Source organism: Carcharhinus amblyrhynchos, chromosome 33 (assembly GCF_965287045.1).
Source record: "Carcharhinus amblyrhynchos chromosome 33, sCarAmb.v2.hapA, whole genome shotgun sequence".
NCBI classification, from domain to species: domain Eukaryota; kingdom Metazoa; phylum Chordata; class Chondrichthyes; order Carcharhiniformes; family Carcharhinidae; genus Carcharhinus; species Carcharhinus amblyrhynchos.
In genome coordinates this window covers 8,057,953-8,076,667 of record NC_137356.1, presented here as the reverse complement: position 1 = coordinate 8,076,667, position 18,715 = coordinate 8,057,953, and the positions used below count along the sequence as shown (strand labels likewise).

Here is an 18,715-nt window from a genome sequence, read left to right as displayed (position 1 = left end):
GCCAACGGAAAAGGCGCAAGGCATGACGGATCTTTAAACGGGATCGGAATAAAAATAGATTTTAATGGTGTCACAAGCCAAGGTTTTAATTTTAATCATCGAAAGACAAGAAATTATTTATTTTTAAAAGCAGAGCTTTGCCTCAAGTGTAGCGGGACCAATGGGGAGGCTCGTTACTGAGCCGGGGCCGGACCAATCAGCGTCGAGGATGGAGAGTAGTGCGGGCCCGGGGAGGGATGGCCTGCTGTCTGAAGGGGGGGGAATCCAGCGCTGGCGGGTCCTTTCCCTGCTGCTGTTCCTCACTGGAAGCTGTTAGCGGCTCCAGGTTTGTTGAGGGCGGATCGTTTATTTGGAATTATTGATAAATAAATAAAAGTCGATAGAAAGTTGGAGATTTCTGCCTCACTGACCCGGTGGGGAGAGGTCACGTGATCGTGTCAAAGATGGCGGCGGCGGCGCCGATGGATGAGGAGTTCGAGGACGCTATCGACGTGGAGCCCCTGGAGCCCACCCTGGCCAACATTATCGAGCAGAAGTCCCTCAAGTGGATCTTTGTGGGTGGTAAAGGCGGGGTGGGCAAAACCACATGCAGGTAAAAAGCAAGGGAGTTACCCTTCCAGGCAGACATTTTATTCACAGTCCCCTTCCGCAGCCCATTCAGGGGACACGTTGCCAACCCACAGCCCGAGTTGTACTTCAACTTGGCATTTTTTTAAAAATATATCCAAAACACTCAAGCTAAAAAGCGAAATACTGCGGATGCTGGAATTAAACGAAAATCAGAAAATCAAAGAATCAGTACAGGAGGCCTATTGAACTTGCACTGACAATTGTATCGTCAGACATAAGAGCAGAATTAGGCCACTCGGCCCATCAAGTCTGCTCTGCCCAGGCTAACCATGTTAACTGGTATGCTAGTTGCGTCAAATGTGCGCTTTTATAACTGTAAGACATAGGAGCAGAATTAGGCCATTCCGCCCATTGACTCTGCTCTGTCATTCAATCATCGTTGATGTTTTCTCATCCTCATTCTCCTGCCTTTTCCCCCCCATAACCCCTGATCCTGTTACTAATCAAGAACCAACTGTCTATGTCTTAAAGTCAGTCAATGACCTGGCCTCCACAGCCATCTGTGGTGGAGTTTCACAGATTCACCATTCACTGGTTGAAGAAATTCTTCTTCATTTGTTTTAAACGCCCAATGAGTACAGACCCAGAGTCCTCAATTGGTCCGCATATGACACTCTTCATTCCAGGGTTTGTTCTTGTGAACCTTCTCTGGACCCTTTCTGAGGCCAGCACATCCTTCCTTAGATACAGGACCCAGTACTCTAAATGGGGTCTGACCAGAGCCTTATACAGCCTCAGAAATATGTCCTCTTGTATTCTAGCCTTATCGACATGAATGCGAACATCACATTTACTTTCCTGATTACTAACTGAACCTAACACCTAGGCCACAGTCCTGTGAACCTCACATATTTAGGCTGTTAATTCCCCAGGCATTAAGAAGCAATTTAGCATAGCCAGTCAACCTAACCTGCACATCTTTGGCGTACAGGAGAAAGCCCACGCAGATGTGGGGAGAATGTGCAAACTCCATACAGTGACCTGAGGTTGGAATTGAACTCGGGTCCCTGGCGCTGTGAGGCATCAGTGCTAACCACTGTGCTGATGCCCTAAAATGCTGTAAAATCTGACTAATGGTCATCCAGACTCGAAGCGTTAGCTGTTTTCTCTCCACATGTGCTATCAGATATGTGGAGAGGCGCAGTAGCACAGTGGTTAGCATTGCTGCTTCACAGTTCAAGGGATCTAGGCTTGATTCACAGCTAGGGTCACTGTGCGGAGTTTGCGCATTCTCCTTGTGTCTGTGTGGGTTTCCTCCGTGTGCTCTGGTTTCCTCTCTCAGTCTAAAGATGTGCGGGTAGCTTGATTGGCCATGCTAAAAGTCCCTCTTAGTGTCCTGAGATGTGTAGGTTAGAGGGATTAGCGGATAAATGTGTAGGGATATGGGGGTAGGGCCTGGGTGAGATTGTGGTTGGTGCAGACTCCATGAGCCAGATGGCCTCTTTCTGCATTGTAGGGTTTCTATGATTCAGACCTGCTGAGATTTTTCAGCATTTTTTGTTTTTGTTTTAAAACATTCAAGCTTGAACTGATAATTTTGTGACAGAATAGACATATTCGGCACTTGAATAGAATTGTCACAAGTGGGTGTACATTAACACTGCAATGAAGTTGCTGTGGAAATCCTCTAGTCACCACCCTCCAGCACCTGTTTGGCTACACTGAGGGAGAATTTAGCATGGCCAGTGCACCTAACCAGCACATCTTTTGGAGAATAGAGTTTATATTTATAGAATCCTGACACTGCAGAAGATACCATTCAGCTCATCGAGTTTGCACCAATTCTCTTGACAGAATATCTTATCCAGACCCTTCCCCAGCCTTATCTCAGTAGCCCCACACATTGTCATAACTAACCCAACCGTCCAATATATCTTGGGCCACTATGGGACAATTTACCTAACCCGAACATTTTTGATTGTGGGAGGAAACTGGAGCACCCAGGGGAAACCCATACAGAGACGGGGAGAATGAGCAGACTCTGCACAGACATTGACCAGAGACCAGAATTGAACCTGGGTCTTTGGTGCTGTGAGGGGTGCCCACATCCCATAAACGAAAATAAGTCATATCTGATCCTTTTCTCTCATGTTCCATTATTGCACCAAGATCACTGCCTGCAGCGTGTTGTCTCTGTTCAATCTTACAAACAACATGTACTTTGCAACGAAAGAAAGGAATAAATGAGGACCTCTAAGATGTTGCTGCAATGATCACTTTTAATATTTACTATAGATGTACCCAACTTATAAATTGTGTTCTCCAAAACAGTTGTAGCCTGGCTGTCCAGTTGGCAGAGGTTCGCGAGAGTGTGCTCATCATTTCTACAGATCCAGCCCATAACATCTCTGACGCGTTTGATCAGAAATTCTCCAAAGTACCAACAAAAGTGAAAGGCTATGACAATCTGTTTGCTATGGTAAGTAAAAATACAAGCAGTGTAGAATAAAATGGCGCAAATTAAATGTGATGTATTTAGCACAAATTGTTTATTTAGCCAAGCAAATGAGATAAACCAGAAACTGATAATGCAGCAGTTGTTGTAATTTTTGTGGTTAGGGGTTCTATATGTGAACAGTCAGGGGAAAATTGCTACAGTTACTTTGTATAGGAGTGCCAGTACACTGCAGATATTCAATTATTATATGGAGCATGTGTTTACATGTGATGGTTAGCTTGAATGCCACCTGCAAACATGATAAATCTGATTAGAGTTAGAGGTTTACAGCATGGAAACAAACCCTTCAGCCCAACTCGTCCATGTCACCCTTTTTTTATAATCACTAAGCTAGTCCCAATTGCGCGCGGTTTGGCCTATATTCCTCTTTATCCACCTTACCCACGTAACTGTCTAAATGCTTTTTAAAAGACAAAATTGTATCCGGATCTTCTACTACCACTGGCAGCTTGTTCCAGACAGTCACCACTCTGTATGAAAAATTGTCCCTCTTGTCGCTATTGTGTTTCTCCCATCTCACCTTAAACCTAAGCCCTCTAGTTTTCAACTCCCCCATCTTTGGGAAAAGATGTTGACTATCGAACTGACCCATGCCCTTCATTATTTTATAGACCTCTGTAAGATCACTCCTAAGTCTCCCAACGCTCCAGGGAAAAGGGTCCCAGTCTACTCAGCCTCTCCTTATAACTCAAACCATCAAATCCCGGTAGCATCCTGGTAAATCTTTACTGCATTTTTTCTGGTTTAATATTATCCTTTCTATAATAGAGTGACCAAAACTGTACATGGTATTCCAAGCGCGGTCTTATCAATGTCTTGTACAACTTCAACAAGACAACCCAATTCCTGTATTCAGTGTTTTGATCAATGAAAGCAAGCATGCCGAATGCCTTATTCACCAGTTTGCCCACCTGTGACTCCACTTTTAAGGAGCTATGAATCTATAACTTTCCCCAACACCCTACCATTAACTGATTAAGTCCTGCCCTGGTTCAATCTACCAAAATGCATCACCTTGCTTTATCTAAATTCAACTCCATCTGCCATTCGTCAGCCCACTAGTCCAATTCTGAATAGGGAGACAATTTTATTATTTAAAAAAAAGTAACATTTTGTGCAAGAAAAGGTCACTGCTTCCAATGTCCCTTTATGATCATTCTACTATAGGCTAATTTTTACTCATGTTAACCACTACCTGTTGAATCCCAGTTTTTAAGAATCTTCAGCTCTCCTCAGAGAGGAATCGAGCCTCAATTTCTGTTCCCCGCAGATATCAATTGAATTTTCCCCAAGTTAGCTACCTGCTTTGCATTTTTACTCTTCAGACAGTTTTAATTAAGCCGGTTCACACGATCGCAATCTCCCAAAGACTAACTCTAAGACGTATAAGGACATCTTCAAGCTTTTGATCACCTATCTTAATCAAAGAGTCCCAGGAGGAGGGGGGGGAGCTGTGAGAAAATTCCAGAGCCCAAGGCACAGCAAATGGGAGATAGATACAAAGCCAGAATGAAGGAGTGCCATGTCTCTGGAGGATTGCAAGGCTGGTCACCTGATTTAAATTGTAGGCGTACTCTGGATGTACAATGCACTTGGAATCCAGATTGGCAGATTTGAGGGAGATTTCTACTCGTGTTTCATGCAAGAGTCTTCTAATGAGAATAACCTTGTCAAACGTGGAAGTTGTATTGATAATCCAGTTGCACAACTATGGCTTGACAAAGTGCACTATTTTAGAGAGAGGGTCGGTTAGCTCAGTTGGCTGGATGGGTGGTTTGTGACGCAGAATGATACCAGCAGCATTGGTTCAATTCCTGTACCAGGTGAGGTTATTCATAAAGGCCCCACTAAATCACACTGGTCAGCTCTCCCTCTCAAAGATTATGGTCAGCTGGCACAATGGTGACTTTACAGTTTTAGATAGAATACTAACCTGCATTCTAGAAGCTGAATCATGTTAAATTCCATTTATTTTCAAAGGAGTTCGGGGTAAATTTGTGAAGAAACAATTGCACTTCATAATATTATTGGCAATAAGTTATATGATAAGTATATTGAGGTTTTTTTCTTGTTTAAGGGGAACCTTTAGAATTTCAGATTTATTATGCTGGCAGCCAGTGTGTTTGGGAAAAACAGGTGTGAAAGCAAGTAAACTCATTTTCAGCTCACGATTTGCTACGTAGATAGAGCTAATGGACTTTTGTTTGTACAAGAAGTTCCCCTGGAATTTGTGGTTAAAGGTGATTGACAGGGTTATGTGATGAACTGGGTCAGTGGCAGAGAGAAAGGAGCTTTAGCACTTTTAGAATGGCAGTTCTAGCTGGGAGTCTGCTGAACATAGAGGTCTGCAAATGCCCTATAACTAATTTTCTCTCTGAAAGCTTCAAGACTGTGAACACAATTTATAGCAAGTATATTTATGGTTGTTAATTCTATTTATTTGAAGTGGCATTTAAATCTCTAAAAGGAATGTTCCTTATTTGGAACTGAAACAGTCATAAGCTAGAAAGAAACTTGCTTCCTTTCAATATTAAATATTGTTCAACTGTTAATGGTTAAGCTGCTTCATTTGTTAGCATTATATTTAAACTGTGTTATTAAATAAAGTTTGGTTTAGTCTAAAAGATCACTAATTTGTCAGTGGAATCATTCCTGGAAGGAAGTATCCTTTCCTCACATTTATGCCAAAATACAAAAATTGTTGGGATCTAGTCTGGCATCTTGATATAACTTGGGATTGGCGCATCACCCTAACAATCATCACAGAATCTTTACAATGCAGAAGGACACCATTCGGTTCATCAAGCATGCCCTGGCCCTTTGAAAGACAGATGCATATAAAGAACTGTTTGTACATGTGATTTTTGAAATTCTCCATTTTATAATAAACAGCTTAATAGTTTCCCACCTTTGGGCAGACCCTATCGAAGAACTAAGTTCAATTTTGAGCATTTCAGGAAAGCTATATTTGACGTGGAGGCGTTCTTACTTATTGGAATGGCACTGAAGCATTAAGAAGTTTTTAAATGTTTTACAAACTTTGGCTTGTATTCTTTTGAGTCTAATATGGTGACTGGTGGGTAATTGGAGCTGAGTCCATGAAAAGATCAGCCATGATCTTATTGAATGGTGGAGCAGGCTCGAGGGCCTGCTCCTGCCGCTAGTTCTTATGTTTTTCAGGCATGAACTCAGGAAGGCCTTTTTTACAGAAGGTTTGTCAGAAATCTGGAATCCTCTTTTTAAAAAAAAGTTGTGGCTGCTAGGCCACTCACTTAAAATTGTGAAAACTGAAATCGTTAGGTTTTATTGGGTAAATGCATCAAAGCCAGACCAGTAGAGTTGACATACAGAGCAACTATGAATTGATTAAATGTTAGAACTTGCAAGGTGGGCTGAATAGATTATTTCTATTCCTACATTCTCAGTCCTGCTCTTGAATCACCCTCTAAACTTTCAGCCCAAAATCGGCTTTCTTGTGCTTGTTTGTGAAGTGCTTTGTGTATCATGACACTTAAAAGCTGCTGTAGAAGTTCAAGTCATTGCTTTATGGTTATTCTAGCCCTAATTTATGTAGAAATAAATAACAAGGGAAAAGTTCTCTGAGAGGTATTGGAATGACAAAACTAGGTTCATGTATGGAGGAGCTATGAGGAGTGGTTGAAGAAACTTGGTTTGTTCTCACTGGGACGACGGAGGTTGAGGGGCGACCTGGTGGAAGTCTACAAGATTATGAGAGGCATGGACAGAGTGGATAATCAGAAGCTTTTTCCCAGGATGGAAGAGTCAATTACTATTTACACATAATTACACATTTTAAGGGGCAAGGTTTAAAGGAGATGTACGAGGCAGATTTTTTACACAGGGAGTCGTGGGTGCCTGGAACTCTTTGCCAGGGAAGGTTGTGGAAGTGGATAGGGTAGTGACTTTTAAGTTGTATCTTGACAAATACGTGAATAGGATGGGAATAGAGGGATCTGGTCCCTGGAACAGTCGGTGGATTTAGTTAAGTTGGGCAGCATGGTCAGTACAGGCCTGGAGGGCTGAAGGGCTTGTTCTTGTGCTGTAATTTTCTTTGTTCTTTGTATGTATTAGTAGAGTCTTCAGGTAGTAAAAGGTTTTCAGCTTGTGTGCCATATGGGGAAAAAGTCATTTTTGGGAGTTTTCTATCCCGTACGAGTTTGTATTCTAAGGATGAACACACTGAAACTTTATCGGGGCTTTTCCCTTTTCTTATCCAGGAAATCGATCCCAGCCTGGGAGTGGCTGAATTACCCGATGAATTTTTTGAGGAAGATAATATGTTGAGCATGGGTAAGAAGATGATGCAAGAAGCGATGAGTGCGTTTCCAGGCATCGATGAAGCTATGAGCTACGCCGAAGTCATGAGGTAATGTGAGAGGGAAAGGCAGGGTGGCACAGTGGTTAGTACTGCTGTCTCACAGCACCAGCGACCCAGGTTCAAATCCGGCCTTGAGTCACTGTCTGTGTGGAGTTTGTACGTTCTCCCCCCCGTGTCTGCGTGGATTTCTTCCAGCTGCTCTGGTTTCCTCCCACAGTCTAAAGATGTGTGGGTGAAGTTGATTGGCTATGCTAAATTGCCCCTTAGTGTCGGGGGTATTAGGAGGGTAAATACGTGGGCTTATGGGAAAGGGCCTAGTTGGGATTGTTGTTCAGTGTAGACTCGATGGGCTGAATGGCCACCTGTACTGTAAGGATTCTCAGATAGGAACACGGGGATTCCATTTAACCCCTCAAACTATTCCATCATTCAACAAGACCATGGCTGATTGGTGACCTGACTATAATGCATCTTTGCCTCATAAAGGATCAATCAATCTTGGTTTTAAAATTAACATTTAATCTGGCATCAATTACTCTGAGTGTTCCAAACTTCTACCACCCTTTGCACGTGTAATTTGACTCTTGAAAGGTATGGATCTAATTTTTAGACTATGCCCCCTCACCCCAGACTTCTTAAGGCACAGAAACCCTATCCATTTCCCTTAATATTCTAATCTTCGATTAACTTACCCCTTTATCTTTGAAATTTCATGAAATACTTGGACCCAAAAATATATAAAGTAATATAGCCTCACTTTTTTCAAAAGATGGCAGGTTAAGATAACTTTGAGAGGTCTGATTTAATCTCCAGGTCAATTTCTTTAATGAAACCTGTAATATTTTAGTACTGTAGACGGATGATGTTGCTGGTATGGGATGATTGGTGTTTGATTTGATTTATTAATGTCATGTATATTTCCTTCCACAGTGTATAGAGAAGGAAAGGAGAGTGCAGAATGTAGTGTGTCAGTCATAGCTAGGGTGTAGAGAAAGATCAGCTTAATGCAAGGTGGGTCCATTCAAAAGTCTGATGGCAGCAGGGAAGAAGCTTTTCTTGAGACGGTTGACACGTGATCTCAGACTTTTGCATCTTTTTCCTGACGTAAGAAGGTAGAAGAGAGAATGTCCAGGGCGTGTGGGGTCCTTAATTATGCTGGCTGCTTTGCCGTGGCAGTAGGAAGTGGAGACAGAGTCAATGGATGGGAGGGTGGTTTGCGTTATATATTGGGCTACATTCACAACTTTTTGTAGCTCCTTGCGGCCTTAGGCCGAGCAGGAGCCATACCAAGCTGTGATACAATCAGAAAGAATGCTTTCTATGGTCATTCTGTAACAATTGGTGAGAGTCATTGCGGACATGCCAAATTTCCTTAGTCTTCTGAGAAAGTAGAGGCATTGGTGGGTTTTCTTAATTATAGTGTCGGTGTTGGGGGACCAGGACAGGCTGTTGGTGATCTGGACACCTAAAAACCTGAAGCTTTTACCTGAAGGAATAACACTTGAACGTATTATTTATTTTCGAAGGAAAAGATGTTGGTTTGTATGTGGGGGCAACTTCATGAATAGAGCTTCTAGCTTCAATTGTGACTTGCTTTGAGAATCCTGGACCCTGGCTTTCAAGCAGAATCGTGGTGGAGGAGCTGCCTTTATTTTTTTGTCTTGTGTGAATGTGTGCAGACCTGAGCAGCTGTGGAACGAAAATATCGTGAGATACTAGGGTAAATGTTCCCATATGCTTTAACCCTTAATGTGTGCAGGATGCAGAGTAGCAAAAACTACTATTGAAAATGTCTTCATAAGAGCAACAGTTTGATCCCCCGAGTAACAGCGAAGAAAACCAGTAGCTATTTAAGTTGAATGTTATATTTGGGATGAGGCATGGGGGCAATGGGTGAACTGTAGTTTTAAAGTTTAAACACTTGAGTCACAAGTAGCTTTACGTTAACTGCAACAAAGTTACTGTGAAAATCCCCTGGAGTGTTGCCACACTCCAGTGCCTGTTCGGGTACTCTAAGGCAGAATTTAGCATGACCAATGCACCTAACCCGGACGTCTTTCGGACTGTGGGAGGAAGCTGGAACACCTGGGGAGGAAACCCACGCAGACATGGGAAGAACGTCAAATTCCACACAGACAGTGACCCAAATTGGGAATTGAACCCGATTCCCTGACACTGAGGCAGCAGTGCTAACCACTGTGCCATCATGCTGCTCCTGGTGTGAGGTAACTGTGGGTACATTAGCTAAGATGACACTTCTTTACCCAGAGAACTGCTGCAATCTGGGACTCAAGTATGTGGAACTAGGTGGACACGAGAATCAAGAATAGGAGTTATTCTTTCAGGGTTAGTGGGTGTGGAATTGGAAGGCAAGTTGTGTTGTGTTAAATTCAGCAATAACCAGTTGGGCCGACCATCCATTTTTTTTGTGTTGTACATTCCATGTATTCGTCCTCTGTCTGTCGCACAACCTTTACTTTGCTGGACTTGGTGATTTTACTGTCTTGCTTTTCTTCAGTTCAGGTAATCTTAATGAACCTTCATAATTTGTTTGAAAAATGCAGCATGTTTGCAGTAGGGGGATCAGAATGCTTCTATTGAGCTACTTACTGGATTGAGGTGACTGTCAGAGTTAAAAAGACAATAAATCCTACTGTGCACAGAGCTCCCCACCCCAGCCTGCTGTTTATCTTGCTAAATCCAGGACACAGCCTCTGAAAAATGTGAAAGCTGCTTAATCATATTCCAGCTGTGCAATGGCCGCGACCCCCCAACTCTCAACATTTTTGCACATTAAGTGACAGGGAGGATTTTTAAAGTTAATTTATTAGTCACAAGTAAGGCTCACATTAATACTGCAGTGAAGTTACTGTGAAAATCCCCTAGTAGCTTTACTTGCATGTTAATTGGTACACGTCATATATGGTGTATGTTAAATACGTGACACAGAACTATAGATTGTAAAATTGTGCTTTCACATGTCTTGATGCCATTTGAGAACATGTTAAGACAGAGCTATAGAATTTGAGAGATTCTCACACTGCAGTCCGGTTAAGTTGTTTAAGGGTATATAATTTATAGATGCTGATTTGCCAGCGAACAAGGTTCCAACGCTGCCAATAGTTTTTTTACACTGTAATGCGGCCTCGTTTGTTAAATAACTCTTGTTTTGCAGGTTGGTAAAGGGCATGAATTTCTCGGTGGTGGTGTTCGACACAGCACCAACAGGGCACACACTAAGACTTCTGAACTTTCCAACCATTGTTGAGAGGGGACTTGGGAGACTAATGCAGATTAAGAACCAGATCAGCCCTTTCATCTCCCAGGTAATCTAAGCTCATGGCCTCTCATCTGCTGTTTTAGACAATGTGGTGCAGGTAAATTGGTGTGAAGAATGAGATTGTGGTTGCTCTGCTGGGATGTAATGGCGGCTGGTGTAGCATTTCTGAAAGTCTATGGGGTGGGACATGAGTGGAAATAAAATCTGACAGCATTCCTGCTCCTTGTGCCATTGGTATCTGCAACTGGAAAGTGGGTAGGTCTAGATGTTTCCCCCAAGCATAACTGGCCTCCCAATGCCTACTATCTACATTTATGTATAAAAAGCTGCTGCTTTAATATACCAATGAAAACTGTAGCTCAATTTAAAATCTTTGAGAGAAGGGAGCAAGATCAGATGAATGGAATTAAGCAAATCCAGAGCCTTCTATGTATAAAGTACAGTTTTCATTTGGTCCATAAGACACAGCCTTATGGACTGAATGAAAACTTTTATTTGAAGCTTTTTATTCATTCATGAGACATGGGCATCACTGGCTGACCATAATTTATTGCCCATCCCTAGTCACCGTTGAACTGAGTGGCTTGCTAGGCCATTTCACAGGGCAGTTGAGAGTCAACCACATTGCTATGGCTCTGGAGTCACATGTAGGCCAAACCAAGATGGCAGATTTCCTCCACTAAAAGACATTAGTGAACTAATGGGTTTTTCCAACATCGACAATGGTTTCATGGTCATCAGTAGATTCTTAATTCCAGATTTTTTTTATTGAATTCAAATTCCACCATCTGCCGTGGCGGGATTCGAACCTGGGTCCCCCAAACATTAGTTGGGTTTCTGGATTAATAGTCTAGCAATAATACCATGAGGTCATCGCTTCCCCTTGCATATGTTTAAGTTGTTGTAAAACTTGGTTGTCACTTATTCCTTGGAACCTGTTTTATATATATATCTGATGTTGTATAATGCAGTGGTCTTGATGTACTTAAAGAATATTCCGTAGTCAGATCCTGTGATTAGCACTGCTACCTTACAGCGCCAGGGAACCTGGCTTCAATTCCGGACTTGACACAATGTCTGTGTGGAGTTTGCACGTTTTCTCTCTCTCTCTCTCTCTCTCTCTCCCTCCTCCCCCCCCCCCCCCCGCCTCCCTGGGTGCTCTAGTTTCCTCCCACAGTCCAAAGATCATAGAATCCCTACAGCACAGAAGGAGGCCATTCGGCCCATTGAATCTGCACCAACAACAGTCCCACCCAGGCTCTATTCCCACAACCTCACACATTTACCCTGCTAATCCCCCTGACAGTAGGATCAATTTAGCATGGCCAATCAGCCTAACCCGCACATCTTTGGACTGTGGGAGGTTAGGTGGATTAGCCGTGCCAAATTGCCCCTGAATGTTACGGGTATTGGGCCTTGGTGGGATTGTTGTTAGTTCAGACTCGAATGGCCGCCTCCTGCACTGTATGGATTCTAATTGTTGAATGAGGTATCCGGCTAGTTGACAAACATCCAGTTTGTTCCGGTGTAGCTGACCTTGGTGTTGAACATCTGTTGTAAATATGGAATTTTGCTGTGCATGTTGTCGAATCACTGGTGTGACACCTATGATTTTTCTGTTGCGCTCAAGTGTTCTTCCGCATTTGATAGCGTGCATTTGGAAATGTTAGAGCGTGCAGTATTCTGGAATCTGATTAACTAGGCTGTCTTGCTTCTGTATAAATGTAAGGAAGGCTTCAAGCGTTGACTCTTAAATTCAAAAGAAGAATTAAGGTGCATGTCGCATCATGCAAATATTTAACATTTGAATAATTGATGCTTGAACTATTGATGATCTGTGTAATCATTGCTTGCGTGGGTGTGGGATCAGGCTGTGCACATATTTAACCATTGCCTACATTTCAGATGTGCAGTATGCTTGGACTCGGAGACATGAATGCAGATCAACTCGCATCAAAGCTAGAGGAGACCTTGCCAGTCATTCGATCAGTCAGCGAGCAGTTTAAAGATCCGGTAATTACTGCCTAATTAATTTTTCACTCCTTGTAAGATCAGTGGTGATGTGCAATTTAATGGCGTGACTGAAGTCGTTGTTCTACAAAAAATCTGATTTAGACCCTGCAACTTTTTTATCTCCTTGTGCACAAATCTGTAACACAGCATTCTTTCCTAGCAGCCCCCTTTCACTCTTGCTTTCCCTCAAAAACCTTTGGTTCCCTGGATGTAAAATTGTAACTACAGATTTCACAGCTCTGAGATTTTATGGGGACATTCAGGTAAATCAATATGTATTGCCTGTCCTGAGATTATCAAGATTAAATCACGTTGTATGAGACTGGATAGAAACCCACCCCTTCCCTGTGCATGGCTTTTTAAAAACCCAGTGGCAGCCCAAAGGTGAGCTCTGGGTTGCTAGTCGAGTACTGTAACCTCTTGAGGTGTCATTCCTGTTAATTACCAGATAGTTCCTCACAGCGCCAGGGACCCAGGTTCAATTCTGGCTTCGGGTCACTGTCTGTGTGGAGTCTGTATGTTCTCCCTGTGTCTGCATGGGTTTCCTCCCATAGTCCAAAGATGTGCACGTTAGGTTGATTGGCCATGCTACGTTGACGCTAGTGTCAGGGGATTAGCAGGGTAAATATGTGAGGTTATGGGAATAGGGCCGGGGTGGGATTGTGGTCAGTGCAAAGTCGTTGGGCCAAATGGCCTTCTGCACTGTAGAGATTCTATAATCGTTTTACACCTAAGTTTATTTCATTGAGAGGTCAGGATTCCCCACATATTCACTCATCACACAAAAGTATTCTGGCATTTTAAACTCTCAGTACATTCCACCCCAACCTGTCTTCAACTAGAGTCATAGATGTTTACAGCATGGAAACAGACTAGGGAGTTTTCAGGGTAACTTCATTGCGGTGTTAATGTAAACCTATTCATGACACTAAAAAATAAACTAAAAAAAAACTTACTGAGCGAGTGCGGTCTTTCAGATGGCTCAGTTTAGGTACCCTGAAAACTCCCTAGTTGCCACATTCTGGTGACTGTTCAGGTACACTGAGGGAGAATTTAGCAGGGCCAGTGCACCCTAACCAGTACATCTTTCACACTGTGGGAGGAAACCAGAGCACCTGGAGGGAAAGCCACACAGTCACCCATGCAGATTTCTCACAGACAGTGACCCAAACCAGGAATCGAACCAGCAGTGTTAATCGCTATGCCACCCTGCAATACTGCATGAGAGACAAGGACTAGATCTTGTGTTTAAATCCCTGATGTGGGACTACAGCCACCTAAGTCACAGGCACGTGAGCTACTGATAGAATCATAGAATCCTACAGTGCAGAGGAGGCCGTTTGAGTTTGCTAGCTAGTCCCCCGACACTAAGGGGCAATTTAGCATGGCAATGCATCTAACCCACACATCTTTGGACTGTGGAAGGAAACCAGAGCACCCGCGGGAAACTCATGCGGACACAGGGAGAATGTGCAGACTGCACACAGTGACCCAATCAAATCCAGGTCCCTGGTGTTGTGAGGCAGCAGTGCTAATCACTGTGCACCGTATGATGAGCCATGGCTATCAGCCAAGAAGGATACTAAGGAAAGTTGGGACAAGTGAAAGGAAATGTATGAAATCAAAGCTAATGTTGTTCCTGCTGCCACCTTCATGTTTTAGTTGGTGAGATTCAAGATGATGGTTACCGATTAAATCTATTCTACAGCCTTTTCTGTTTATTTCTCACAGGAGCAGACCACGTTCATCTGTGTATGCATTGCCGAGTTTCTGTCCTTATATGAGACAGAACGACTAATTCAAGAGTTGGCCAAATGTAAAATCGACAGCCACAACATCATTGTAAACCAACTGGTGTTCCCGGATCCTGGGGAGAAGCCATGTAGGATGTGTGAAGCTCGACACAAAATCCAATCAAAATATCTAGACCAGGTACTATTATAACGGGTGTGAGTTTAGTGAAGTATTGTGTACAGTAGGTGTGACCAGCTAACCTGTGACTGCATTAGCCTTGTGCTTGAAGGAAATCAAGTTTCTTTTTATTTTCTTTATTGGAGAAGGATTAAGCTTCTTTCAGACTTGCTGTTTCAAGCTAGGTACAATTGAGTATAACAGATGCTAAGAGGAGTGGAAATTGGCCCACTTCGATCTCTTCCACTATTCAGTTAGATTATGATTGATCTGTATTTTATTAATTATTTGTCACAAGTAAGGCTTACATTAACATTGCAAGGAAGTTACTGTGAAATTCCCCTAGTCGCCACACTCTGGTGCCTTTCGGGTACACTGAGGGGGAATTTAGCACGGCCAAAGTACCTAACCAGGGTGTCTTTTGGACTCTGGGAGGAAACCCACGCTGACATGGGGAGAGCATGCAGATTCAGCGCACACTTCATTGCAGTGTTAATGTAAGCATACCTGTGACACTAATAAATAAACTCCTTTTGCTTCTGTTCCAAAGAGTGTAAGATGAAAGTTTTGACAGCATATCTTTCTTCAGCAATACTCAAGCTCTGTAATAATGACAATCTCATCTGGTATTTTTAAGATGTGGAGATGCTAGCATTGGACTGGGGTGGGCACAGTTAAAAGTCTCACGACACCGGGTTAAAGCCCAAGAGGTTTATTTGGAATCATGCGCTTTCAGAGCGCTGCCCCTTCATCAGGTGAGTGGAGAGGTAGAGAGATTTCTTTGCCTATATATGCCATGTTTGTGAACCTATGTCTCACTCACCTGACAAAGGAGCAGCGCTGAACGCTCGTGATTCCAAATAAACCTTTGGACTTTACTCTGCTGGTGTTTTTAAGGTTTTGGTGTATCAAGTACATAGATGTTTCCCTGCCTACCCTTGTCGTTCAGAGTCTTAGTTCACCTTTTGCATCCTGAAAAGATGACTTTGACTTGTCTCTTTTGCTTTACTTTTTAGATGGAGGATCTGTATGAAGATTTTCACATAGTGAAGCTCCCACTGTTACCTCATGAAGTCAGGGGCACTGACAAAGTCAATACCTTCTCCAAGCTCCTGCTTGAGCCTTACAAGCCACCCAGTAAATGAACAGACTTCCCTCATTCCGTTTTGAGACTGACGCAGAGAAATCTGAGACTTGTAATTTATTAACACTACGTTTGTAGGCAAGGAGCGTGGGGGAGGGGGAAATACATGGATGTTATTTATTGTTCTGGCCAGTTTTTCTTTTTTCGGGTTCTTGTAATTTGAAGGAGGCGACTCTTTGTCTTGCCCACATGTGACCTTGAACGGGTCGTGTCGAAAGCTGGGTTGCAGAACGAGGCATCAAGTGACCTGAAGCTTCGCTCTGTGACCGGTAACCTTAAAGGCGATGGCTTTTAAGCTTCAACTCCCCCATCTGCCCTCCCTCGTGATTTTCCGTCCTCTCTCAAGTGATCCCATGACTTGAGGACTCAGTGCGGCCTCCATAGTCCTCCTATGGATTGGTTCATTTGCCATGGCATAGCTAATTAACACTTCACAAAAGAAGATGAATGGTTTAGTACAAGTGCAGCAATTGTGCTGGGAAGCAGCAGTGCTTCCCACTCCAACCCCTTAGCACAGTTGCTGCTTCTGGAGAATGTGACCTCTGCGTTGTGAAACCAGACCGTTAAACAATCTAACATAGGCAATTCCCTATCTTTCACTTCAGCGGCAATTAAAAGTTGCCCGTTGTCTGTGACTGGGAGCCTGCTGCCAGAGGTTAGGCCGCAAGTTCTCATTTTTATTACTAATTCAGCCCTTATGAATGTTGCATTGGTGTGTGTGTGTGTCCCTTATTCCAGCCACTTCCCCCGTAAAATATCTCAATATACAGCATGCTGACTGTGTCTCCTATTTTTCGCAGGCCACGGGTTACATGAGAAAACCACAAGAAACCTGACCACTGGCAGGAAACTAACTTTTTAAACCTAACTTGTTTTCTAACTGGTATTACTTGCTCTGATGTTGTGGGGCCTTTGATTTGGTTTACCATATCTGACAGTGGAGTGACAGTGTACCTGTGTTGAAGTGCTGCTTTGAATGCTCTCTGTGCTCTTTGGGATAATTTTTTTTCCCTCCCCCAAGCTTTTCTTTTCAACTTGGAGATGATTCTTGTGAAGAAAATGGTTTATAAAAGAACCCAAGCAGACTTGTGTGCTTTTCAGGCACTTTCCTGTGGCTGCATTCGTACTGCTTTTGGATTCTCTCTTTATTTTTTGTTTTGAGGTTGTTAATGGTCTGGCCCCTGACCAGATGTGCATAGTTGCCTCTGAAGATCCTTCCATAGGTTAGGGGGCTGGGTGCGGGAGCGAACCGTATACACTTTTGGACCTGACAGTCTTCTCAACTCCTGAGTTGGCACAGCTAGTTAAAAATAACGGGACATAGCGGATCAGCAAGGATGAATGGTTGACGCAGTGCAGGGGTCAAAAGACATGTGCGGTCAGCCTCGTCAGGCGTCAATGGCTCTGAACTAAGAAAAAGATTAACTATGGTTCTTACCCCCTCCCCGGTCCTCATTCTCCTAGATAAATGGGTAATTCCTTGCTGTCCTGACACCTAAGAATGTTCTCTTGGTACTGGGATACTTTTTAAAGGGTGCCTATGTCCTCCAATCGACACCATTTTCGTTGTGGGTGATGGGGAGGTGTTTTATAATTTGGGGGATTGTCAATAAACTGTGACATATCCATTTTCTCTCATTGCACACGAGTATTGCAATCGTTTTTAACAGTAATTTGCAAAGCCTGTGGCGACTTGTTTTAAGTCCAGAATTCTGAGAATGTTAATAAAGTCAAAGACTAAATCCTTTAGGAGCAGGAAGCCAGCAGCTACTGCAAACACTCTGCGCATTTAGTAACCCTCAAATTCCAGGGACCGAACTTCAAATTATTTATCTGCTTTGCTCTAGTCAGTAAGTTGGAAGGTGCTGTCCTTAAAAATACAGTGACCACTGTAGCTGTAGGGAGTGGGGATGGGTATTTGTGTTTCAGCTGCTATGCTGGGGAGGGCAATAGAAACTTATTTAAACACACTAGATTAACGTTACCCCCTTCTCTTCTGCTGACTAGATTGTCAAAACTACTTTGCAACAGACCTGCCTTTCTGCTTCACCCAACAGTGTTGGCTTGAGTTTTAACCAAACCCTGAAGTAGAGAGGAAGGATATCTAATGAGAAATGAATGGGTGTTTTTAAAACAAAAAGTTATCCTAACCAGCAAGTAAACAAAGGTAAAAATGGTGGCATTTAAATTTTCTTGTTTGCATGTAGACTATTGCTGGAATTTTACTGCCTTGCCTGAAGCTCGTAGAACCCGCCCAAGGTAAACAGAGAATGCTGATCTGCAAGCCTCATGGAGTGGGCATCCCCCCCCCCCCCGCACCACCACCACCACTGACTTACTTGATTCCAAATGAATGGCATGTGACTGAGTAGTTCCCAGTCTGCATCCTGTTGACTTGAACCTGTCCCAGTTACAGGAGAGGTCTAGCATCTGACCTGGGAAAACAGGGCTTGAGACAAGGTTCACCCAGGCTCCCCGCTCTTGATCTATCCTTGCTGGAAAATGCATATTTGTAGATGAGTGGTGAGAGCGGAGTTAAGCATGAGCGTGATGCCCCTCTGCCAACCAACGCCCCCCCCCAAAAGCAACAATGCCACAATGAATCAGTAACGCGTGGCCCTCTGCAAAGGTTGATCACAAGCATCCGATACTGGAAGGTGATGAGAAGAGAGAAAACAAGCAAAAATGAAGCTACCTTTTTTGTAAAGTAGCAGCATTTCACACTAACACCTATTACTTTTCCTAAAGAGTTGATGTAATGAATTGAAAACTTGAAATACTACAAAATTCCAACTAAATATTAAAATATTTGTATTGCTTACAATGATTTCTGGGATGGAGATGGGGAATGATTAAAAATCTCTTGAAATATACCATTACTGCGGGTTGCTGTGTTTTTAGGAATTTTATTGATTGCAACTCGAGATAATGTATTTTGGA

At 43.1% G+C, this 18,715-nt stretch overlaps 1 protein-coding gene across 1 annotated transcript; it reads left to right on the top strand.

Annotated features, from left to right (window-relative positions):
- Positions 1-219: 219 nt before the first annotated feature.
- Positions 220-18,648, top strand: get3 (guided entry of tail-anchored proteins factor 3, ATPase). Its single transcript, XM_080216520.1, has 8 exons — positions 220-592; positions 2,902-3,049; positions 7,327-7,475; positions 10,603-10,753; positions 12,613-12,720; positions 14,452-14,652; positions 15,648-15,768; positions 16,576-18,648. The coding sequence occupies exons 1-8, from the start codon at positions 444-446 to the stop codon at positions 16,635-16,637; spliced, it is 1,089 nt and encodes a 362-aa protein (XP_080072646.1). The 5' UTR covers positions 220-443; the 3' UTR covers positions 16,638-18,648.
- The last annotated feature ends 67 nt before the right edge of the window (positions 18,649-18,715 follow it).

Coding starts and splice junctions, on each gene's coding strand:
- get3 (XM_080216520.1), top strand. CDS start 444: ATGGCGGCGGCGGCGCCGATGGATGAGGAGTTCGAGGACGCTATCGAC. Junction 12,721..14,451: donor GCGAGCAGTTTAAAGATCCG/GTAATTACTGCC, acceptor TATTTCTCACAG/GAGCAGACCACGTTCATCTG. Junction 14,653..15,647: donor AATCAAAATATCTAGACCAG/GTACTATTATAA, acceptor TTTACTTTTTAG/ATGGAGGATCTGTATGAAGA.